We start from the raw sequence: 25,306 nt of genomic DNA on the forward strand, positions 1-25,306 counted from the left end.
GCCATTTTGTTACTTGTTGAGTGGCTGTTTTTGTAGTTCATTTCTGTTCCTTCCTTTTTTTCTTTCTTTCTTCCCTTCTGGCTTGATGACTTTCTTCAGTGTTACGTTTAGTTTCCTTTGTCATCTTCTTTTATGTAGTTAATACGAGTTTTTGCTACACAGTTATTTTGAGGCTTGCATATATCATCCTATGTATATAACTATCAATTTTAAGTTGATAGCAACTTAAATTTGACCATGTTCTAAACTCTATGTTTTTATTACCACACCCCTTCACATTTTATGTTTTTGATATCATATTTTACATATTTTTATTTTATGTATCTCTTAACTAATCATTGTAGTTTTAGTTAATTTTACTTTTGTCTTTTAACCTCCATAGTAGCTTTATAAGTGATTAACTCATTATCTTTACTATACATTCACCTTTTCCAGTGATATTTTTACTTTTGTATGTATATTTGTTATTAATTAGTGATATCTCTTTTCTGCTTAAAGAAGTCCATTTAACATTCCTTGTAAGGCCAGTTTAGGAATGATGAACTCCTTTAGCTTTTGCCTGAAAAATTCTCTCTCTTCTTCAATTCTGAATGATAACCATTAGGTAGAGCATTCTTGGTTGGAAGTTTTTGCCTTTCAGTACTTTGAATATATCATGCCACTTTCTTTTGGCCTGCAACGTTTCTGCTGAGAAAGCTGCTGATAGCCTTATGGTGTTTCTCTTGTAAATAATAAATTTTCTCTTGCTGCTTTTAAGATTCTCTCTTTAAGTTTTGACACTTTAATTAAAATGAGTTCATCTTATTTGTAACTCTCTGGTATTCCTGAACCTAGATATCTGTTTCCTTCCCTAGGTTAGGGAAGTTTTCAGTCATTATGTCTTCAAATAAGTTTTCTGCCCATTTCTCTTTCTTTTCTCTTTCTAGGACCTCTATAATGCAAATGTTATTCTGCTCGATGTTGTCTCATAGGTCCCTTAAGCTATCTTCATTTTTTAAAATTCCTTTTTCCTTTTGCAGCTCTGTCTGGGTGAATTTCATTACTTTGTATTCCAGCTTGCTGACCTGTTCATCTGCTTCATCCAGTCTGATGTTTAACCCCTCTAGTGTATTTTTCAGTTATTATATTCTTCAGCTCTAGGACTCCTGTTTCATACTATTATATTTTCTATTTCTTTGTTGAAGTCCTTACTATGTAAATCCATTCCTCTCTCAAGTTTGGTAAGCATCCATTACCCTGAATCTTTATCAGATAGAATCCTTATCTCCATAGCATTATGACCTTTTTCTGAGGTTTTATCTTATTCTTTCATTTGGAACATATTTTTCTGTTTCCTCACTTTTCTTGACTCTCTGTGTTTGTTTCTATGTATTAGGCCAGACAGTTACCTCTCTCAGCCTTGGCATGCTCTTGTGCAGTTGATGAAAAGTTCTCATTCAACCTTGCCCTAGCTCTTGGTTGTTTCTTGCGACTTTGTGATTGTCTGATCAACTTGATTTATTATTGATATGTCCTTATGGTCGAGATGTACCAGAGCCTGTCAGTGTTCTAAGGGGAGGAATTTCATTTAGCCCCAAGTTTCAGGCTAATCGAAAGTCAGACCCTCAGGTAGCAGCTTTTAAAATATGCAAATATAGGGGCGCCTGGGTGGCGCAGTCGGTTAAGCGTCCGACTTCAGCCAGGTCACGATCTCGCGGTCCGTGAGTTCGAGCCCCGCATCGGGCTCTGGGCTGATGGCTCGGAGCCTGGAGCCTGTTTCTGATTCTGTGTCTCCCTCTCTCTCTGCCCCTCCCCCGTTCATGCTCTGTCTCTCTCTGTCCCCCAAAAAATAAATAAACGTTGAAAAAAAAAATTTTTAAAAAATATGCAAATATAGTCTTGTGGGGCCACAGTCATAATCCCTGCTGCCTCCAAACCAAAAGATCTGAAGGTGTCCTTGGGTGACAGTTGCAAAATGTGGGACTCTAGACGAGTATATAAACTCCTTTCTGTGAGGTCTTACTGAGCTGTATTGAGGTGAAGGGGGTGCACAAGGATGGTGTCTTCCTGCTTATGTTCCCTGGGAGCACTTCTGTAGCCTCTAGATGTATGGAAAACTTGAAGCCTGTTCCTCAGCCTGAAGTCCCAGGATAAGTAAATGGGCTTTTGTCACAGGAAGGCAAGGTTGTGTCTCAGTTGGCTGTCTGCAGTGCCCTGGAGTGGTGGCCTGCCAAGTACTGTCTTTCTTATTCTTATATTCCCTTGGAGCTCAGGAATGTCAGCCCCCTTGGCCGTGAGGGCCAGGCAGTCAAGGAGCATCCTCTGTATGGATTGCACATATCCACTGGCTTAACTAAGCAGCTAGAGAGTGTAGGGGGTGGGGCACATTCTCCAGCTTAGAAAGGCAGCAGGAAAGGGTCTTGACTGCATGTGCCCAGGGGTTTTAGGAATGCAGCAGGAGAGTGCCTTGTCTGGGTGCATATTCTGGCTTTAGGCTCAGAGCAGAAAAATGCCAGGACTGCTCACAGTTGCCAGCCCCAACCAGTGAGTGGGGGAGTGTTGCAGCCACCTGTGCTCACCAACCAGCTTTAGTTCGGGAGTGGGAGACTGCTGCTACTGCTTGCTCTTGCCTGCCCCAGCTGGGGAGCAGGGAAGTGTTGGCACTGGTGCCTGCTCTGGCTTCAGCAAGGCAAAGGGGATAGTGCCACAGTCCATCGCCCCACTTGTCTTAGCAAGGTGGTGGCAGAGAGGATTTTGCATCTGAGTTCACCCACCTGTGCTAGCAGGATAGGTGGAGGGTGAAATATTGGCATCTGCCAGTGGCATCCTTCATCTCTGGGGAAAGTCCAACTGCCCCTGCTCCTCCAGCAGATGCTTTTAGATCAGCAAATAAATCGCCTTCACATATAGTCTAGGCGCTTTTTAAACTGGCATTTTTTAACTGGGTCTTTGGGTGAAACTGCACACAAGCCCTTTAAAAGGAGCATCCTGGGGCTTTTTGAGCAGAGGGTGCCAATTACATGGCCTCTACGCTGCCCCCTCCCAGTCACCATGTTCAGCCTTGGCCTGTTGAATATTTTTGGCCACTGCATAAGATGTCATTTGGTGAAAATTTTCTGAGGATAAAGCAAATCTGGAAGTGCCTGGGTTAGCTTGCTGTTGAGTAGGTAGGTCACTTGAGGGGTTGTCAGCTGTGTGCAGGAGCTGCTGGCTGTCCCCTGGGTCTGGCTGGCCAACTCTGCCTCTGACCAAGCCTCTTTCTGGCAGCCACGCCTTTCTTTAGATATGTTACTAGTACTGATCTGGGATCCAGTTACACTAGGTGGTGGTTCTTCCTGTTCTGAGCCAAGAAACTTGAGCCTGTGAGGTGCTATTACCTGAATGTTCTCTGAGGCCCTTCTTGTCATAACATTATGATTCAGGTTTGCCACCTTTTCTGCAAAGGAATATTCCTTTTCCTGTGACTGAGACACTGTCATCAGGCTGAGGTTCCTGGACACAGGTCCCCATTTTGTCTTTCACTCTCTGGGTGACACTGGACCTCACACCACTGGCTGCCGGAGAGGGGACCTGAAAACCTTGTTCCCTCTAATTCTCTAGGGCTCATAGCAGTCCCTCAACAAACACTTAAGGAAAGCACCAATGAATGAATGAACAAATAATCCTAAAGTATAATTGCCTATTGAATAATAAATTCAAATTAAGAGACATGTGAAGTTTTAAAGGATGGGAGAAGGAATAGGAGATAAGGTAAATTTAAGTTTCCATTTCTTCACCCACAAAATGAGTAAAATCCCTAATTTAAGGTTTTATTACAGCTCCACCGTGATGGGGAATTAAATCTCAAGTGTGTTGAAGGGCACTTTCCAGAATGCAGAGGCTGAACATGAAAGGCTCCATTTTTCAAAGGCAGATAAAATGTTAGTACCCAAGTAAAGAGTTTTTAAAATGAGTGGTTCAAGACCCAAGCAGGAAGCTGAAATGGAGACATTTCCCTCTTTTCTGTATACTGTCTATTTAGGAAGAATGTTTACTCTCTCTAAGCTTTAAATGTGCTATAGGCCTGCAAACCATTCCTCCTGGGGAGAATAGGCCTTCTCCAAAATGTTCATTCTGCATGGGCTGCATGTAAAATGTCATCGCATATTGACCTATGATCAATAAAGAAGAATTTCTATAATGCTTTCAGCCAGATTTGTCCAGAGTGCCAGGATTCAGAAGTCAGTTCCAAAGCAGCCCCAAGGTCTCCGAGCTGCTGAGGGGCCCATGCAATACGATGATGTCTCTTGCTTTCCTGAGATCATTTCTGGTGCTGTGGAAGCAGCTGGAAGTGCTGAAGGACCACTGGGGCCAGCTCAAACTGCAAGGCCAGGACGGCAGTTCTGTCTCCCTCCACAACCAGTTCTCAGAACTCTACGGGTAAGTGTTGCTAAGGTGGAAATTCTCATGGACGAGTGGAATCTGAGGCTTGGCACATTCCTGCCCCTTGCTCTGAGGGAGAGATTTGGTCCATGAATTCTGGTATGCCCAGCCCCACCGAGCTCAGAGGAAGCTGGGCAATATGTCTCTATAAACAGTGCTTTACAGGAAAAGCTGGGTTCTACTGAATTCAGGGACAGTGCTGGGTTCCACTAAGCAATACTGTACATCATTTACCCAGAGTTCTGTCCCTGGGAACTTGTGCTTCTCAAGTGTTCCCATGGTGCTGACTCTAAGCTTTTTTAGTTCATAGGATCCCAGCAAGCACTGGGTAGGGAGATGCTGCTGCTGTGAACTCTTCCCTAGTTTCTACCCCATTAGACCCAAGTGCTGAGTCTCTGAGAGTTTCACCCACTACGGCCAGAGGTATAATATGGTGCAACATGAGATCTTAGGTCTGTGGGATGGTAGGGTGTTTTCACACTTCAGGCTCTGCCTGGGATGAATTAGCTGTCAGAAAAGATATGTTGCCTCTTCCATGTGTCTGTTATCAAACAAGCATTTACCATCCTTGGACCTTACTGGGCATAAGAAGATTCTCTTTGGTGCCATAGTCCTTGTGGTCTATTTTATGAATTATCACAGTCAGCTTTCCTGGTAACTAGGGAATGAGAAAACTTGTCAATTTTTTTTAAAGTTTATTCATTTATTTTTAGAGATAGCACAAGTAGGGGGGGGGCATAGAGAGAGAGAAAAAGAGAGAATCCCAAGCAGGCTCTGCACTATCAGTGCAGAGCCTGATGCAGAGCTTGAACTCACAGACCATGAGATCTTGACCTGAGCTGAAATCAAGAGTTGGCTGCTTAACCGACTGAGCCACCCAGGTGCCCCAAAACTTGTCAATATTTTGAAGACTAAATGAAGACTAAAATTAAATGTGCCCAGTGGGAAAAGGCCTAGGATTTAATATTGACTAAGGGTGCAACAACTATAGTGAATTTAGATGTCGATGTGAGTATCTAAAATGGGTTGGGAGGTTTTTACATGATGACAGGAGACAGAAAATGAATGAAAATAATTGTCAGAGAATCTGAATGAGAAAAAATATGTTTGTTTACTAATTTTGGTCTCTCTTCTTTAATAGAACTGACATCCTCTACCCCAGCATGAAAGCTATAGCTAGGCGGATGGGGAAAGAAGATGAATTTGAAGATCTCATAATAAGTAGTCAGTCTATTCTTCCCCCTGAAGGAGCTTCAGAAATTGAAATAAAAATTCAACAGGTATGCAGGAGCCATTTTGAATTTGACTTTGAAAATTTGCTTTATGGCATAAGCATGTAATACTACAGATACACCCAAGTGGTTTTTTTTCTAAGACATTAAGTGTAGATTGTAGGTGTGTAAATCACTGAACAGGCTCAGAAGGAACTAAGTACCTAAAGGCATGTAGGGCTTTAATAAGCAAATAACTACCCCGAATGTTCCCATTTTGTAAGTCTGAATCTTCATATTTTGATTTTCCTCAAATTAAGGTGGACTACCACACAAAAAAAGACTGTGATAGAGAACATAACCACTAGCATCTTAAACATAAAATCTAGGGGTACCTGCGTGGTTCAGTTGGTTGAGCGTCTGACTCTTGATCTCAACTCAGGTCATGATCTCACAGTTCATGAGTTCGAGCCCAACGTGGGGCTCTGCTCTGACAGGGCAGAGCCTGCTTAGGATTCTCTCTCTTACTCTCTCTCTGCCCCTCCCCCACTCGCACTGTCTCTGTCTCTCTCAAAACAAATAAATAAACTGAAAAAAAAAAACCATAAAATCTGGCACACAATTATCTGCCCCCCCCCACACCCATGGCAATGGAATGTATTTAAAATAGCTCCTGTGATTTTTTTTTTTCCTGAGAGTAAGACCACGCAATTTATGCACTAATCCATTTGGTATATGCTAGATGATCTATGTGAGAGGCTGTTTTCCCAAGTGTTTGTTTACCTTTGTCCTAGGACATAGACCCAATGTGGCTGTGCTCACTGTCACAGGCAAACAAAACCTCTAGCTGTTTGAGTGTCAACGCAGAGATTCACGTCCCCTGAACATCAAGGAGAATTCAGCTCCCCCACCTCCAACATACACACAACCCAGTCCCGAATCCCCTTGCTTACCCTTCTGAATCCTGGTTCTCTCTAGTACCTGGGGTCCTCTGACAGGGAGAAATGTGGGCCCAACAAGCATAATGGATAAAGTAAGGGTTCATGGTTATTGGGAAAATTTTCTATTGGTCATGTTTAGAATTTTAATCTTCTCATGAAATCCCTCTGGATATCTAAATCAAGTTTCAGGCCCAGGGGTTTCTCTTGTAACAACAGCTCATGAAATTCCTGGCCACATTTAGAGACCTCCAAACACATGAGGTCACCTCAGACATTGAGCACTTTGCAATTTAGCAGAACTTGGTTAAAAAAAATAAAATAAAATAATAAAAATAAATAAATAAAAGGTTATGTTTTATCAGTGGGGATGTGGACCAGGAAAAGATGCTGATCCCCAAAGAGGTATATCTACGGTCACAGAAGTACTTAGAAATCCAAGAAAGGAACCCTTTTGTCTTTCCCGGGAGAGAGTAGCTAAGGGACAGCACCTAATCCCAGACCCTTCTGCAGGAATGTGACTTGGGAGCTTAGAGTATAAGCTGAGTGTAGAAAGTGACTCAAACTTCTTACTCTAGCTTCAGAAGCTTCTGGAAAATCTTGAAATTCATATGATCCAGGAAGTATTAAGAAAAGTTAAGAGAGAAAGAGCACTGGTTGTATCAGAAAAGTCCAAGGACCAGGGTACTCTCCCTACAGGTAAAGTATGTTTATTTTATTACTTTACAAGATAGCATTTATTGGTTTTTTCCTAATTATGAAAGCAATCCATGTGTCATTTTCATGGTAAAAAGGTACTATAATGTCCACACAATGATATAAAAATTACTTTTTAATAACTTGGCCCAGAGAGAACTATTAACATTTTGACATATTTCCTTCCATTTAAAATCTTTTAAATAGAAAACATTTGTTAAGTTCAGTTTCAGCTCTGTTGATTAACTCATAACTGAAATAAAGTTGAAATGGGGAAAACATATAAGCTTTTCTTACTTGTAATATATTTAAGTGCACGTATGTATTATACATATATATAACATATAAATGTCAAAATCTTACAAACACATGTATTTGGGGTGGGAAGGTAATCAAAATTATTTCCTTTCATTTGAGCTCTAAAGTCAGGGTCACTTCATGGACATGTGATCTTCACACTCACACAGGATTCAGGGGTACTTGGGGCTTAATGTTCTATGGCTGCCATCTTGAAACTCTTAATTTTGACTAAGAGTTTGTGTTTTGTAAGTGGAATCCAGGGAGTCAATGGAGAATGCACCAAGACCTGGAGCCTTGCCTTACATGAAGTCCTGCTTCTTACTGCCTCCCCACCTTGCCGAATGGCTCTTAGCTACCTATTCGTCTGCTCTCTAGTACCCTGGGCGCCCTAATCTCCCCCTCACCATCCCCACCAGGCCATTGCTGCTGCCCTCCACTCCAGGGAGGGGGGACGGTTGCTGAGCAGGAGGAGGATGGGGATATGTGTACCTAGTAATATCTCAATGACCCTAGTCTGGCAACATCATGGTACATCTAATGGGTGACTCGGTGGGAGCAAGCCTATTGCCTATCCTTAGATTTGTACAATATCCCAGGACAGAGGCTACAATACCCTTGGGATTGCCTGTCCACAGTGGGCCCCTGGGAAGGAAAGATGCCTGGTTCAACTTCTCCACCCCTGGCCAGGGCACAGAACCTCAGTTCAGTAGCTACACAGGCACTCATGCTCCCAGTCACAGGGTAGAGCTCTTCGGAGTGAGTGTCTCACTCTCTTCACAAGCATTCCCATGCCTAGGGAGTACAACATTAAAAACAAATAAAAACACCATGACAGGTCAAGAAAGAGACTGCAGAAGAAAGAAAACACTATATTTTAGTACCTATAATGGTGCTTTTCTTCCCTGCTTTTTGGAAAAGAGGCCCTGCATTTTTATTTTGCACAGCGTGCCATAGATTATGTAGCTGGTCCTGTCTGAACTGTCTACTCCTAACTCCTACTAATTCTGTAGGAAAATTCACAACCTTTGAACCATGGAGGGGTTGTTTGACTAGCAAACTAAATTAGATTTTCTTCTTGAGACAAAGTCCACAGACATTATAATGTTAATTAATAACATCTGTCCTCACCTAAGACATTGTCATTTTATCAGTGCTTCGAGTAATTGAATTCTATAAACAGGGCTTTGGCAGAAGGCTGTGCAGTGAGAGGGCAAGCCACTTCTCGGCTAGGGGTGTCACCAGAGAGCTGAATGTCACCAGAAAGCTGAGTGTGGTTGATCTTCATTTACAGAACATTTAACAAGACACAAAAAGCACGTGTTATTGTGCTGTGATGGCTGCTTCCAGGCAACTCCCCTCTGAGTCTTGGGAGAAAATCCACAAGTGCACAGCAGGTGCAACCATCTTCATGTTTCAGGCTGTGGTTTAATGAGACGCCCAGATGCGGGGCAAGGGACAAAGCTTTTTTGCTTTGTGGCTCTGTGTGCTGCCTTGTGCAGGGTGCTGTCAGCTGTGCTTGGAAAGAGCCTCCATAAGGGGCTGGTGGGAGTTAGGCAGAGGGGCGAGGTAGAGTTATATTTATTTATTTATTTATTTATTTATTTATTTATTATTTTTTTAATATATGAAATTTATGGTCAAATTAGTTTCCATACAACACCCAGTGCTCATCCCAAAAGATGCTCTCTTCAATGCCCATCACCTACCCTCCCCCCCTCCCACCCCCCATCAACCCTCAGTTTGTTCTCAGGTTTTAAGAGTCTCTTATGCTTTCGCTCTGGGGTGGAGTTATTTTTAACGGTGCTAACATTGATATTATCAAAACTTAGGGGCGCCTGGGTGGCTCAGTCGGTTAAGCGTCCGACTTCCGCTCAGGTCATGATCTCGCGGTCCGTGATTTCGAGCCCCGCGTCGGGCTCTGTGCGGACAGCTCAGAGCCTGGAGCCTGTTTCAGATTCTGTGTCTCCCTCTCTCTCTGACCCTCCCCCGTTCATGCTCTGTCTCTCTCCGTCTCAAAAATAAATAAACGTTAATTTAAAAAAAAGATATTATCAAAACTTACTTTGGCTTGAGTGTACTGGCCAATTGTAAACCCTTGTTCAAATTCTGTACTCATGTACATGTAAATGCCAATAGTGAGGGTGTTTTCTTATTGTTGACTCAATGTGAGTATCCTCCTGTAGTGAGTTCCCTCAGTGCAAGTGATGGAGTCCCCACCGTGTGCCCGGTGTTCTTCAGTGTAGTCTTCCTGAGACCTCTGTGGGCTAGGAAACTTCGAAGAAGGCAATAAAACCTTGGAATCTCCACCTTCCTACTGCTCATCTCAGTGGCAAAAAGCAGTCATAGTGGATGGGGCTTCCGACACGGGCCGCCCTTTGAGGTCAAGGTTACCTTGGGGTTAGGGATTTCTACAGAGGGAGTTGGGAATAGAGACTATTGAGATCCAGGGGACATGCCAGGCTCTTGTCCTTCCCTCAGGGTCTCCTCTTTCCCTGTTGGTCAACTCTTGTGTCTATGTTTGTGCCTGCCAGAAATCAGCCCTCTAATACTTCTCTATCTTTTCCCTCTTTCCCACCTTGTCTTGGAGCTTAGTCTTCTTCTAGAGCTTCTGAATGGGTTTCCAGTTTGTCAGTGAGCATCCGAAAATGCAGCAGCCACACCTGGTCCAGTGTTGGTTTGTGATAGCTGAACTAGTGCTCCCCTGGGAGCTTTAAAAAGCAGCTCCAGACAATCTTATTCAGCCTCAGGGCTTGGCTTAGCATAGAGATGGGTTCCACTGATTCAAAAAGGCTCTGCTATTCTCCATATTTAGCATTTTAGCATTTAAGTCATTTTTAATTGATTTTCTCAATTTCTCTGAACATTTATAAGGTCAGCAGTCTCCAAAGTGGAGTGCGTATATCCCAGGAGTGTGGGAAGAAAATATTAAAACTTCTAAGTAGATTAAATCCATATGTAAGAAGTCACATGTCACACTACACACTGAGGTGTCCTGAAGTGACCACTTGGAGGCAATCCATAAGCAAGCACTAAGAAATAGTAAAGACAGGGGTGCCTGGGTGGCTCAGTGAAGCATCCAACTTCAGCTCATGTCACAATCTCATGGTTTGTGAGTTCGAGCCCTGCGTCAGGCTCTGTGCTGACAGCTCAGAGCCTAGAGCCTGCTTCAGATTCTGTGTCTCCCTCTCTCTCTGCCCCTCCCCCACTCACACTCTGTCTCTCTCTCTCAAAAATAAAATAAACATTAAAAATTTTTTTAAAAAAAAGAAAAAAGTAATAGTAAAGACATTTCTAATCCTGGTACATGCTTATCTTCAGCCACAGTATGAGGTTAAAAAAGATAAGTTAACCACATCTGATAAGAAGTCAGACAAAAAATTTCAAAAGGTCAAGAAAACTCTAGGAATGTAGACTGAGCTCCATTCTCATTGTTAATGAGCCTGGCCCTGAGTACATCATACTATACAGTATTAGCCAGTGATAGTGTTGTAGGTAGTTAGAAATACACAAATATGCATATGTTAACAGTGAGTGGACAAAAATGTTTTGCTTAAGGGAAGCGCAATCCAAACACTTAAAAGAGGGTGGCCGAGGCCAGCATTCCCAGCAGTGTGCCCTAGAACACAAGTTCCCCAACATTCTAGGGCAGGAGTTCTCTCATGCACCTTGCACTAACAGACTCCCAGGCTGCCTGAAGCTTCCCATTCCCTTCTTAACACAAGCCGGCAAAATAGTCATTAATCACAGTCTTTGGATTGCCTGTGTTTACCTAGCTTCACTGATCATTGTTTGCTTCAAACCGGTTTATGCCACTTTTATTTGTCATTGTGTGTGGGTAATTTAATTAAGTATTATATAAACCAATGAAATGGGAGTACAAAAAGAGATCTTCTCAGTAAAAATCGAGTTGAGGGGTGCCTGGGTGGTGCAGTTGGTTAAGCGTCCAACTCCCGATCTTGGTTCAGGTCATTATCGAGCCCTGCATCAGGCTGTGCACTGATGGCATGGAGCCTATTTGGGATTCTATCTCTCCTCTCTGCCCCTCCCCTTCTGGTTCTCTCTCTATCTCGCTCTGTCTCTCTGTCTCTCTCTCTCTAAATAAATAAACTTAAAAAAAAAAAACAAGTTGAAATGGATAAACTGTGGTACATCCAGTCAATGGAATATTATTTAATGCTAAAAAGAAATGAGCTATCAAACCATGAAAAGACAAGGATAAAAATGCACATTACTAAGTGAAAGAAGCCCACCTGAAAAGGCTACACATTGCATGATTCCAACCATATGACATTCGAGAAAAGGCAGAACCATGGAGATAGCAAAAAGATCAGTGGTTGCCAAAGGGTTAGAGGGGAGAGAAAGATGAACAGGCAGAACACGGGGATTTTAGGGCAGTGAAACTATTCTTTATGATAATATAATAGTGGGTAGATGCCAATTATACATTTGTCAAACCCATAGTTTCACCAAGATTGTGAACTGTAATGTAAACTATGGACTTTGGGTGATAATAACATGTTAGTGTATGCTCATCAGTTATGACAGACATAACACACTGGTGTGGGATGTTGATAGTTGGGGAGGCTGTGTGTTGGAGGTGAAGGGGCCAGGGAATATATGGGAACTCTCTGTACCCATCTGCTCAATTTTTCTATGGACTTAAAACTGCCCTTAAAAAATGACACATTTGGATTTTTTCGTGGTCTTTTTATTTTTTCTTCATAAAAAGAAAGAAACAAGTAAACAAGCAAACACAACAAAACACACACTAGGAATTGTAGACCATGTACTATGTGTTATGGTTTATAAAAGAAAGATAGTACAGAACTCCAATGTGTGGGCACATACAAAGGAAAGACCTAAGTTCTATATTAGAAAATTGGCAAATGTTTGTATATTTATGTATTTTCAAGTTAAATAAAATGTTTAAGGTACTACATGTCATTTTTTAAGCATTCTCTGGTTTATCAGACTTCTTTTGATCAACCAACTCTTAGTCTTGATTGGATAAGAGGATTTCTACTGCGTTTTGCAGGGGTTGTGGGGGAAAGGTTTTATTTGTTGTCAAAGAAGTTTGGGAAACTTGTGGTAAATAATGCTAAAAAGATTTCTTTGCTCTAGACCTCAGAGCCTTTACTATCCTACTGTGCACTGTAAATCTCCAGGAGAGAGAGTATGAAATGTTCTTTACCTTTATTTGACCACAGAACCCTTTTCTCCCCTTGGGAATATCTATCATCAACTCAACCGTTCTGGGGAGCAGTTTGAGAAACACAGGAGTACAAAATACATTGCTTAAAGCAATAAGGTTTCAACCTACCCACCTTCTGAGGGAACCCTGGTGGTCAGGAGAACAACCTTGGTTGGCAGTTGTGTGCCTTCAAGTTTCAGTTCTGCTTGGCTCAGGACCCAGGAACCACTCAGGCACAGAGGCCGGTGGTTGTGTTAGAGAAGTGAAATGCTACCAAACCAAGATACGCTTCCTAGAGGGAGGAGGCTGCATAGGGGTGGGGGGAGCATTCATAGAGGGAGAGAGGGGAAGTGGTTTGGCGAGGAGGAAGTCAAAGTTTCCTCCAGCCAAAGGACCTGGGCACAGAATGAGAGGAAAGAACAAAACCCTAATTTGACCCCCAGTGTGCTGTCTCTTTCCCACCTCCATGCTAGTGTCAAAAACTGCTTCATCTCAGAGAAGCCACAAACACAACACACAATGAAAATGAGACACATTTAGAGACCACCAACTCCGCTTGGCCAGAAATTACTTCTCTTGGATGAATTCTATTCTCCCTGGCTTCCCCTGACGCCTGCCTACAGATGTACTTGTATGTCTGAACTTGAACTCATGAGGAAGAAGCACGGTGGGAAGATTTCCAGCACTCTGGTAAAATACTTCCCCTTCAGCTGAGCCCCAGAGCTAAACCCAAACCAGCTCTGTGGGCATTTGCCAGCTGACAGTCCCCAAACCAGAAGTATGTGGCAGATGTGGTCCCTTGCCAAGCTTTTCCATAAGCCAGAGACCTACCACTCAATTACCCTGGAAAAAGTATCCAATTCTGTGTCTGAAAAATTTCTGAAGCATACATGAACTCCATTTTGTCAAAGCTTAGACGTACAAAAGTCTTAAACATCTTAAGAAGTGTGAACTTCGGGGCGCCTGGGTGGCTCAGTCGGTTGAGCGGCCGACTTCGGCTCAGGTCATGATCTCACGGTCCGTGGGTTCGAGCCCCGCGTCGGGCTCTGTGCTGACAGCTCAGAGCCTGGAGCCTGTTTCAGATTCTGTGTCTCCCTCTCTCTCTGCCCCTCCCCTGTGCATGCTCTGTCTCTGTCTCAAAAATAAATAAACGTTAAAAAAAAAATTAAAAAAAAGAAGTGTGAACTTCTAGGCACATTAACTTTTTTTTAGATTTTCCACTTCAGCTGTACCAGGACAATGGTGTTATGTCTAATCACCTTTATTGTCCTAAAGGAAAAACAAAGTCAGATTTATATGTTCGTGATGGAAAGTAGCCAATTGTAGAAGCATCGTGGAACCCCATTTTCAAACTCAGGACCACCCAGTAAACAACATAATTGCAAATACCAGGTACTCCTGCATTGTCATATCCACATTTCTGAGAGGATTGTGCTGGATGTTTCCTCTTGTGTGTACCAAGTCTCCTGTCAGAAAAATGAAAGTATGAGTATGAAATCACGTCTGAAATTAGAAACAGCTGGCGACAGGGAGTGGCCCTGTGTGTACTCTTGCTGATGGCCAGAACCCCCACAGCAGAAAAGGGAGTGGGGCAGGGCTTGGCTTCTATCTCTGACTCCATAGGTTTCTCTTTGTTTCAAGACTCCCCTGGGGCCATGCACAAGGAAGTAGGCCCTACCCAACATAATTAAACATACACATGTGCTTTTGCTCTTCCATATGGAAGTTAAGGAGTGTTGACATATTTCCACTGCTCCAGCACCGTCCTGTTGTTTTTAAGTTTGATTTTTTTTTCAATATATGAAATTTATTGTCAAATTGGTTTCCATACAACACCCAGTGCTCAACCCAAAAGGTGCCCTCTTCAAAGGTTTGATTTTTTTTTTAACAGCTAAAACATTCACCTGGTTAAAACTCAAAACGATACAATATACATATTTAGAGATCAAGTTGCTACCACTGATCCCCTTTTGCCACCCCAAGTAGCCATTTTTATTCATTTTTGATATATCCTAAGGGTGCTTCTTTATGCCTACACTAATTCATTCTTTCATTCAATTATTTATTGAGCACCTAGTATGTTACACACTACTGTATTTTAGACACCATTTTGGGGTACAACCTTACTGTCATGGAGTAAAACTCCTTACTCTTGTGGAGTTTATCATCTAGAAGGGGATACACAGATAATAAGTAACACAAGAAGTAAGAAAATAATGGAGTAAGGAGGATGGCGTATGGAGGTTTGAAGGGAGCGCATTGCAATTTTAAATAGGACAGTCAGGATAGACTTCAGGGAGAAAGTGACATATTGAGCAAAGTTTGAAGGAGGTGAGGGAGTTAGCTATGTGGGTATCTGCGGGAAGAGCATCCCAGACAGAAGAACAGTCCATCCAAGGGACTTGAGCAGAGTGTGCCTACCATGTTTATGAAGCAGAAAGACCCGTAGCCGGAGTGGAGAGAGAGTGGGAAAGAAGGAGGAGGTGAAGTCAGAGAGGAAGGGTGAAAAGAGAGAGAGTGGATCATGCAGGGCCTATTCTTAGTGTTTGCTCCGAGTGTGAGGCAGTGCCTGTCCCAGATTTTGATCTGGCATATGTTAATGGCGTGTCTCTGGCTGCTGTGTTGAGAATGGACTGTAAAGGAAAAAGGATGGAAGAAGGGAGAGGCTGCTTTGGAGGCCACTACAATAATCCCAGCAAGGGGAGATGGTGGCTCAAACAAGGTTGGGAGCAGTGAAAGTATTAAGTGGTCAGATTCAGGGCATGTTTTTGAAGTAAATACTAATGGATTCTGTGTTGGGTGTGGGGGAAAGAGAAGAGTCCATGATAAAACTCCCAAGATTTTTGACCTGTGCAATTGGGAAAATAGAATTGCCATTAGCTGAGATGGAAAATTAGGGAGAGAAGTTCAAAGATTAGGGTGCCTGGGTGGCTCAGTAGGTTAAGCGACCAACCTCGGCTCGGGTCATGATCTCACATTTCGTGAGGTCAAGCCCTGTGTCAGGCTCTGTGCTGACAGCTCGGAGCCTGGAGCCTTCTTTGGATTCTGTGTCTCCCTCTCTCTCTGCCCTTCTCCCGCTCACACTCTGTCTCTCTCTCAAGAATAAATAAACATTTAAAAGAAAAAAATTTAAAAAAATAATTTAATTATGCACAAGTGATGTTTGAAATACCGTTTAGGGGTGCCTGGGTGGCTCAGTTAGTTAAGCATCCAACTCAATTTTGGCTCAGGTCATGATCTCACAGTTGTGAGATCAAGACTGCTTAGGATTCTCTCTCTCACTCTCCCTCTGCCTCTCTCTCAATCTCAAAGTATAATTAATTAATTTTAAAAAACGAAAAGAAAACCCTTTTAGACATCCGAGAAGAGATGCCAAGTGAGTATTAGATCTCAATTTGAAGGTTGTCCGCATATGGATGATATTTAGCTATGAGACTACATAAGATAGCCAAGGAAGTGAGCGTAGATAGAAAAAAAGGAGGTGAACCAAGGGCTGAGTCCTAGGACACTCTTATGTTAAGTTCCGGGGTGGGGAGGGGAGCCTGGGTGGCTCAGTCCGTTAAGTGTCTGACTCTTGATTTCGGCTCAGGTCATAATCTCACAGTTCATGAATTCGAGCCCTGTGAGGCTCTGCACTGACAGCATGGAGTCTGCTTGGAATTGTCTCTCTCTCCCTCTCTCTATGCCCCTCCCCTGCTCTCTCTCTCTCTCTCTCTCTCTCTCTCTGTCTCAAAATAAATAAACTTAAAACAAAACAAACAAAAAGAGAGCTGGGGGAGAGGACAAGGAGAACCAGCAAAAGGGACTTAGAAGGAGCAGACACTGAGGTAGAGGAAAACTAGGACAGTGGTGTCCCAACATCTACTGATGAAAGTTTCTCAAGCAGAAGGAATGTGACAAATTGTGTGAAATGCTTCTGGTAGTCAGGTAAAAGCAATGTTTTTAGTCATGTTGAGGTCACTGGTGTTTATAACAAAATCAGGTTCAGGGGAGTGATGGAGGGGAAAGCTGGGTGAGTGGGCTTACGAAGGATTTGGAGAGAAGTCACAGCCAGCCAGGATAGGCCTTTCTTCCTGAGAGTTTTGCTAAAAAGGGAGCAAAAAAAATGAAGCAATAGCTGACAGGGGAAGTGGGGTCAAAAGCAGGATTTTATGAGGTGGGAGAGATAACATGAACTATTGTGAATGATCCAAGAAAGAGGGGAGAAGTGATATTGGAGAACACTGGCATTCTGGAGTAATAATCTTGAGTAGGCTTGAGGGGATATCCCCTCATTTAATATTTATCATGTCTTTCTTATAAAACATAACATGTTATATTCACTTTTCTTCACCTTGCATTTTTCACATAGAAATCAATAGTTCTTAGGGCACCTGGATGGCTCTGTCGATTAAGTGTCCAACTTCAGGGGCGCCTGGGTGGTGCAGTCGGTTAAGCGTCCGACTTCAGCCAGGTCACGATCTCGCGGTCCGGGAGTTCGAGCCCCGCGTCAGGCTCTGGGCTGATGGCTCAGAGCCTGGAGCCAGTTTCTGATTCTGTGTCTCCCTCTCTCTCTGCCCCTCCCCCGTTCATGCTCTGCCTCTCTCTGTCCCAAAAATAAATAAACGTTGAAAAAAAAAAAAAAGTGTCCAACTTCAGCTCAGGTCATGATCTCACGGTTTGTGGGCTCAAGCCCCGCATCAGGCTCTTTGCTGACATCTCAGAGCCTAGAGCCTGCTTCAGATACTGTGTCTCCCTCTATCTCTCTCTCTGCCCCTCCCCTGCTCATGCTCTGTCTCTCTATCTCTAAAAAATAAAAATAAACATGAAAAAAATTGGAAAAAAAATCTATGGTTCTTTTCCTATTAATACATGGGGAGGTTTCTTTTCAGAGATGCATACTATTCCATTGGAATACCATAGTTTATATGTTGCTTCCAAGCTTCTGCTGCCCTAAACAATGCTTCTCTGAATAATTGTATATATGCCTCATCTTGTATGTGTCAGCCTATTGCTGCTTCAATCCAGGAGCTAAAGTTCATAGCCTGTCAGCCCTCAACATTTCTAGTCTGTAGCTGTAACTATAATAGCTCTTCATTTATTTATGTTAACTATATTAGGCCAAAATAATTGTTCAGATACTTAATGACTTAGTGAAAACAGATATCATGTAGGATCAATAATATTTGATTTGGGATCATTAGTTAGGATAACAGAATATTGTTCGTGGGGCTTCAGAGATACTTTTCCAAATCTTTTCATTAGTACTCTTGTTGTAGATCTTCATTATTCCTATGTTCTGGAGGACCCTGTGTCCTCAGCCACTTCCTCCCCTCCCCCCTCCTCACCTGTTAAGTTTTGTGGATTTGGAAATAACAGCTTCTTGTGTCCAGTGTAATGCCATTAATCATTGTTCAGTGTTTCATGATACTAGCATCATTATATTTCTCCCCCTAGACCTTTGGAAGCACCATGTCATGAAAGAAAACTTTTCAGTTATCAGACCACAAATAGTTGAAAAATTTGTACAGAGATTAATGGAAAATTACCAGGATGGTGGACTAGAGGTATGTATTGAAAGTTAGTCATTTTGGAGTGTATTTTTTTTGTAACATTAACCCAAGCAAAGAAGACTTTCCCCTTGACCCATTTCCCAATGCTTCCCTTATTCCCTTAGAATGAATATATGAACACTCAGGCTTAAAGTAGCAATCACTTGTTATAATTTTAATTTTGGGAAAAGACTGATTTCTAATAAATTAGAAGAGAGAAATTGGAATATGCATGTTGACTAATTTCAGATTCAGCCAACTTTTTAAAGTAACCTTGGAGTTTGTTGATGAATGAGTTGTTTCAGCAACATTTCCTGCATTGATTTTTTAATATTCAAAACTTAAAGAGAGAAACTAAAATAGCCAATAATTCCACTAACTAGAAAACATTTTTAAAATGTACAATACAAAAAAAAAAAAAAACAGAAAGGTAACATTTCCAACCCTCCTTATTCCACCATCCCGTTTCCTCTCCACAAAGCAAACCAGTTTCAACAATTTTTGGTATATATCTATTTGAATCCATAACAAGTCTATATAATATATATTTAACAATAATATGTACTTAATACATACAATATACATACACACAGTCCTTAAAGTTTTCAACTGTTTACTCTTGACTATTCCTAAATAGTGCTGAAAAGGCAAGATAAGAGAGTGTATGTGGATATTTGGCCATAGCAGAGCTTTTAGGATCATTAACAAATTAAACATAAGTACATTGGGTAGAAACAAATCCAGTTGCCTTTGAAATTCAACCATTTCTTTTTTTTTTTTTGATACAAATTTTTTTAATCATGATTTTTTATTTTTTTTATTTATTTTTTTTTATTTGTTTATTTTTTTATATGAAATTTATTGACAAATTGGTTTCCATACAACACCCAGTGCTCATCCCAAAAGGTGCCCTCCTCAATACCCATCACCCACCCTCCCCTCCCTCCCACCCCCCATCAACCCTCAGTTCTCAGTTTTTAACAGTCTCTTATGCTTTGGCTGTCTCCCACTCTAACCTCTTTTTTTTTTTTTTTCCTTCCCCTCCTCCACGGGTTTCTGTTGAGTTTCTCAGGATCCACATAAGAGTGAAACCATATGGTATCTGTCTTTCTCTGTATGGCTTATTTCACTTAGCATCACACTCTCCAGTTCCATCCACGTTGCTACAAAAGGCCATATTTCATTTTTTCTCATTGCCACGTAGTACTCCATTGTGTATATAAACCACAATTTCTTTATCCATTCATCAGTTGATAAACATTTAGGCTCTTTCCATAATTTGGCTATTGTTGAGAGTGCTGCTATGAACATTGGGGTACAAGTGGCCCTATGCATCAGTACTCCTGTATCCCTTGGATAAATTCCTAGCAGTGCTATTGCTGGGTCATAGGGTAGGTCTATTTTTAATTTTCTGAGGAACCTCCACACTGCTTTCCAGAGCGGCTGCACCAATTTGCATTCCCACCAACAGTGCAAGAGGGTTCCCGTTTCTCCACATCCTCACCAGCATCTATAGTCTCCTGATTTGTTCATTTTGGCCACTCTGACTGGCGTGAGGTGATACCTGAGTGTGGTTTTGATTTGTATTTCCCTGATAAGGAGTGATGCTGAACATCTTTTCATGTGCCTGTTGGCCATCCGGATGTCTTCTTTAGAGAAGTGTCTATTCATGTTTTCTGCCCATTTCTTCACTGGGTTATTTGTTTTTCGGGTGTGGAGTTTGGTGAGCGCTTTATAGATTTTGGATACTAGCCCTTTGTCCGATATGTCATTTGCGAATATCTTTTCCCATTCCGCTGGTTGCCTTTTAGTTTTGTTGGTTGTTTCCTTTGCTGTGCAGAAGCTTTTTATCTTCATAAGGTCCCAGTAATTCACTTTTGCTTTTAATTCCCTTGCCTTTGGGGATGTGTCGAGTAAGAGATTGCTACGGCTGAGGTCAGAGAGGTCTTTTCCTGCTTTCTCCTCTAAGGTTTTGATGGTTTCCTGTCTCACATTCAGGTCCTTTATCCATTTTGAGTTTATTTTTGTGAATGGTGTGAGAAAGTGGTCTAGTTTCAACCTTCTGCATGTTGCTGTCCAGTTCTCCCAGCACCATTTGTGAAAGAGGCTGTCTTTTTTCCATTGGATGTTCTTTCCTGCTTTGTCAAAGATGAGTTGGCCATACGTTTGTGGGTCTAGTTCTGGGGTTTCTATTCTATTCCATTGGTCTATGTGTCTGTTTTTGTGCCAATACCATGCTGTCTTGATGATGACAGCTTTGTAGTAGAGGCTAAAGTCTGGGATTGTGATGCCTCCTGCTTTGGTCTTCTTCTTCAAAATTCCTTTGGCTATTCGGGGCCTTTTGTGGTTCCATATGAATTTTAGGATGGCTTGTTCTAGTTTCGAGAAGAATGCTGGTGCAATTTTGATTGGGATTGCATTGAATGTGTAGATAGCTTTGGGTAGTATTGACATTTTGACAATATTTATTTTTCCAATCCATGAGCAGGGAATGTCTTTCCATTTCTTTAAATCTTCTTCAATTACCTTCATAAGCTTTCTATAGTTTTCAGCATACAGATCCTTTACATCTTTGGTTAGATTTATTCCTAGGTATTTTATGCTTCTTGGTGCAATTGTGAATGGGATCAGTTTCTTTATTTGTCTTTCTGTTGCTTCATTGTTAGTGTATAAGAATGCAACTGATTTCTGTACATTGATTTTGTATCCTGCAACTTTGCTGAATTCCTGTATCAGTTCTAGCAGACTTTTGCTGGAGTCTATCGGATTTTCCATGTATAATATTATGTCATCTGCAAAAAGCGAAAGCTTGACTTCATCTTTGCCAATTTTGATGCCTTTGATTTCCTTTTGTTGTCTGATTGCTGATGCTAGAACTTCCAGCACTATGTTAAACAACAGCGGTGAGAGTGGGCATCCCTGTCGTGTTCCTGATCTCAGGGAAAAAGCTCTCAGTTTTTCCCCGTTGAGGATGATGTTAGCTGTGGGCTTTTCATAAATGGCTTTTATGATCTTTAAGTATGTTCCTTCTATCCCGACTTTCTCAAGGGTTTTTATTAAGAAAGGTGCTGGATTTTGTCAAAGGCCTTTTCTGCATCGATTGACAGGATCATATGGTTCTTCTCTCTTTTTTTGTTAATGTGATGTATCACGTTGATTGATTTGCGAATGTTGAACCAGCCCTGCATCCCAGGAATGAATCCCACTTGATCATGGTGAATAATTCTTTTTATATGCCATTGAATTCGATTTGCTAGTATCTTATTGAGAATTTTTGCATCCATATTCATCAGGGATATTGGCCTGTAGTTCTCTTTTTTTACTGGGTCTCTGTCTGGTTTAGGAATCAAAGTAATACTGGCTTCATAGAATGAGTCTGGAAGTTTTCCTTCCCTTTCTATTTCTTGGAATAGCTTGAGAAGGATAGGTATTATCTCTGCTTTAAACGTCTGGTAGAACTCCCCTGGGAAGCCATCTGGTCCTGGACTCTTATTTGTTGGGAGATTTTTGATAACCGATTCAATTTCTTCGCTGGTTATGGGTCTGTTCAAGCTTTCTATTTCCTCCTGATTGAGTTTTGGAAGTGTGTGGGTGTTCAGGAATTTGTCCATTTCTTCCAGGTTGTCCAATTTGTTGGCATATAATTTTTCATAGTATTCCCTGATAATTGTTTGTATCTCTGAGGGATTGGTTGTAATAATTCCATTTTCATTCATGATTTTATCTATTTGGGTCATCTCCCTTTTCTTTTTGAGAAGCCTGGCTAGAGGTTTGTCAATTTTGTTTATTTTTTCAAAAAACCAACTCTTGGTTTCATTGATCTGCTCTACAGTTTTTTTAGATTCTATATTGTTTATTTCTGCTCTGATCTTTATTATTTCTCTTCTTCTGCTGGGTTTAGGCTGCCTTTGCTGTTCTGCTTCTAGTTCCTTTAGGTGTGCTGTTAGATTTTGTATTTGGGATTTTTCTTGTTTCTTGAGATAGGCCTGGATTGCAATGTATTTTCCTCTCAGGACTGCCTTCGCTGCGTCCCAAAGCGTTTGGATTGTTGTATTTTCATTTTCATTTGTTTCCATATATTTTTTAATTTCTTCTCTAATTGCCTGGTTGACCCACTCATTCGTTAGTAGGGTGTTCTTTAACCTCCATGCTTTTGGAGGTTTTCCAGACTTTTTTCTGTGGTTGATTTCAAGCTTCATAGCATTGTGGTCTGAAAGTATGCATGGTATAATTTCAATTCTTGTAAACTTATGAAGGGCTGTTTTGTGACCCAGTATATGATCTATCTTGGAGAATGTTCCATGTGCACTCGAGAAGAAAGTATATTCTGTTGCTTTGGGATGCAGAGTTCTAAATATATCTGTCAAGTCCATCTGATCCAATGTCTCATTCAGGGCCCTTCTTTCTTTATTGACCGTGTGTCTAGATGATCTATCCATTTCTGTAAGTGGGGTGTTAAAGTCCCCTGCAATTACCACATTCTTATCAATAAGGTTGCTTATGTTTATGAGTAATTGTTTTATATATTTGGGGGCTCCGGTATTCGGCGCATAGACATTTATAATTGTTAGCTCTTCCTGATGGATAGACCCTGTAACTATTATATAATGTCCTTCTTCATCTCTTGTTACAGCCTTTAATTTAAAGTCTAGTTTGTCTGATATAAGTATGGCTACTCCAGCTTTCTTTTGGCTTCCAGTCGCATGATAAATAGTTCTCCATCCCCTCACTCTCAATCTAAAGGTGTCCTCAGGTCTAAAATGAGTCTCTTGTAGACAGCAAATAGATGGGTCTTGTTTTTTTATCCATTCTGATACCCTATGTCTTTTGGTTGGCGCATTTAATCCATTTACATTCAGTGTTATTATAGAAAGATACGGGTTTAGAGTCATTGTGATGTCTGTATGTTTTATGCTTATAGTGATGCCTCTGGTACTTTGTCTCACAGAGTCCCCCTTAGGATCTCTTGTAGGGCTGGTTTAGTGGTGACAAATTCCTTCAGTTTTTGTTTGTTTGGGAAGACCTTTATCTCTCCTTCTATTCTAAATGACAGACTTGCTGGATAAAGGATTCTTGGCTGCATATTTTTTCTGTCTAGCACCCTGAAAATCTCGTGCCAATTCTTTCTGGCCTGCCAAGTTTCAAAAGAGAGATCAGTCACGAGTCTTATAGGTCTCCCTTTATATGTGAGGGCACGTTTACCCCTTGCTGCTTTCAGAATTTTCTCTTTATCCTTGTATTTTGCCAGTTTCACTATGATATGCCATGCAGAAGATCGATTCAAGTTACGTCTGAAGGGAGTTCTCTGTGCCTCTTGGATTTCAATGCCTTTTTCCTTCCCCAGTTCAGGGAAGTTCTCAGCTATTATTTCTTCGAGTACCCCTTCAGCACCTTTCCCTCTCTCTTCCTCCTCTGGGATACCAATTATGCGTATATTATTTCTTTTTAGTGTATCACTTAGTTCTCTAATTTTCCCCTCATACTCCTGGATTTTTTTATCTCTCTTTTTCTCAGCTTCCTCTTTTTCCATAACTTTATCTTCTAGTTCACCTATTCTCTCCTCTGCCTCTTCAAGCCGAGCCGTGGTGGTTTCCACTTTGTTTTGCATTTCATTTAAAGCGTTTTTCAGCTCCTCGTGACTGTTCCTTAGGCCCTTGATCTCTGTAGCAAGAGATTCTCTGCTGTCCTGTATACTGTTTTCAAGCCCAGCGATTAATTTTATGACTATTATTCTAAATTCACTTTCTGTTATATTATTTAAATCCTTTTTGATCAGCTCATTAGCTGTTGTTATTTCCTGGAGATTCTTCTGAGGGGAATTCTTCTGCTTGGTCATTTTGGATAGTCCCTGGCGTGGTGAGGACCTGCAGGGCACTTCCCCTGTGCTGTGGTGTATAACTGGAGTTGGTGGGTGGGGCCGCAGTCAGACCTGATGTCTGCCCCAACCCACCGCTGGGGCCACAGTCAGACTGGTGTGTGCCTTCTCTTCCCCTCTCCTAGGGGCGGGATTCACTGTGGGGTGGCGTGGCCCATCTGGGCTACTTGCACCCTGCCAGGCTTGTGATGCTGGGGATCTGGCGTATTAGCTGGGGTGGGTAGGCAAGGTGCTCGGGGGCAGGAGGGGTAGGCTTAGCTCGCTTCTCCTTAGGTGATCCACTTCAGGAGGGGCCCTGTGGCAGCGGGAGGGAGTCAGATCTGCTGCCGGAAGTTTGGCTCCGCAGAAGCACAGAGTTGGGTGTTTGTGCGGCGAGCAAGTTCCCTGGCAGCAACTGGTTCCCTTTGGGATTTTGGCTGGGGGATGGGCGGGGGAGATGGCGCTGGCTAGCGCCTTTGTTCCCCGTCAAATTGAGCTCTGTCGTCCGGGGGCTCAGCAGCTCTCCCTCCCTTTGTCCTCCAGCCTTCCCGCTTTCCGAGCAGAGCTGCTAACTTATGTCCTCCCAGACGCTAAGTCGCGCTTGCTGTCAGAACACAGTCCGCCCGGCCCCTCCGCTTTTGCAAGCCAGACTCGGGGGCTCTGCTTGGCCGGCGAGCCGCCCCTCCGCCCCGGCTCCCTCCCGCCAGTCCGTGGAGCGCGCACCGCCTCGCCGCCCTTCCTACCCTCTTCTGTGGGCCTCTCGTCTGCGCTTGGCTCCGGCGACTCCGTTCTGCTCTCAACCATTTCTTTAAAAACCTGATTTAGCAAAACATACCTAATTTTTTAAAACAACATTTCCCTCAAATTTATATTTTTCTAAGTTCTTCAAATATTCCCCGTAATTTTATTAACAACACTTCAGTTTTTAATTACGAGACAGAGAATTCACTAGCTTGGTTGGGGATACATTTTTCCTCAGAGCTTGATGATTTATTTACATGTATTTCATTTAAGCTTTCAATGATACCCAAATGTAGTACTGTGTATTCTGATGAATGGGTGAAGTGGTCCCTTTTGGTCTCTGCAGCTCAGAGATTCTCAACCAGAGATACAGAGGTGATTAGGGCAGGGCATGCTCAGAAACGTGTTTGAAGCACAGACTGTTGTGCCTCTCCTTTAAAAAA

General features: G+C 42.1%; 1 protein-coding gene across 1 annotated transcript in view; it reads left to right on the forward strand.

Annotated features, from left to right (window-relative positions):
• LOC122490519 (coiled-coil domain-containing protein 162-like) overlaps positions 1-25,306 on the forward strand; it is a 68,979-nt gene that overhangs the window by 19,498 nt on the left and 24,175 nt on the right. Inside the window, exons 5-8 of the mRNA XM_043593188.1 lie at positions 4,169-4,398; positions 5,543-5,681; positions 7,129-7,249; positions 18,174-18,283. Of these exons, the coding sequence (XP_043449123.1) occupies positions 4,169-4,398; positions 5,543-5,681; positions 7,129-7,249; positions 18,174-18,283 (600 nt within the window). The remainder of the gene's footprint in view (positions 1-4,168; positions 4,399-5,542; positions 5,682-7,128; positions 7,250-18,173; positions 18,284-25,306) is intronic.

The sequence above is a fragment of the Prionailurus bengalensis genome, chromosome B2 (assembly GCF_016509475.1).
Source record: "Prionailurus bengalensis isolate Pbe53 chromosome B2, Fcat_Pben_1.1_paternal_pri, whole genome shotgun sequence".
Classification (NCBI taxonomy): Eukaryota; Metazoa; Chordata; class Mammalia; order Carnivora; family Felidae; genus Prionailurus; species Prionailurus bengalensis.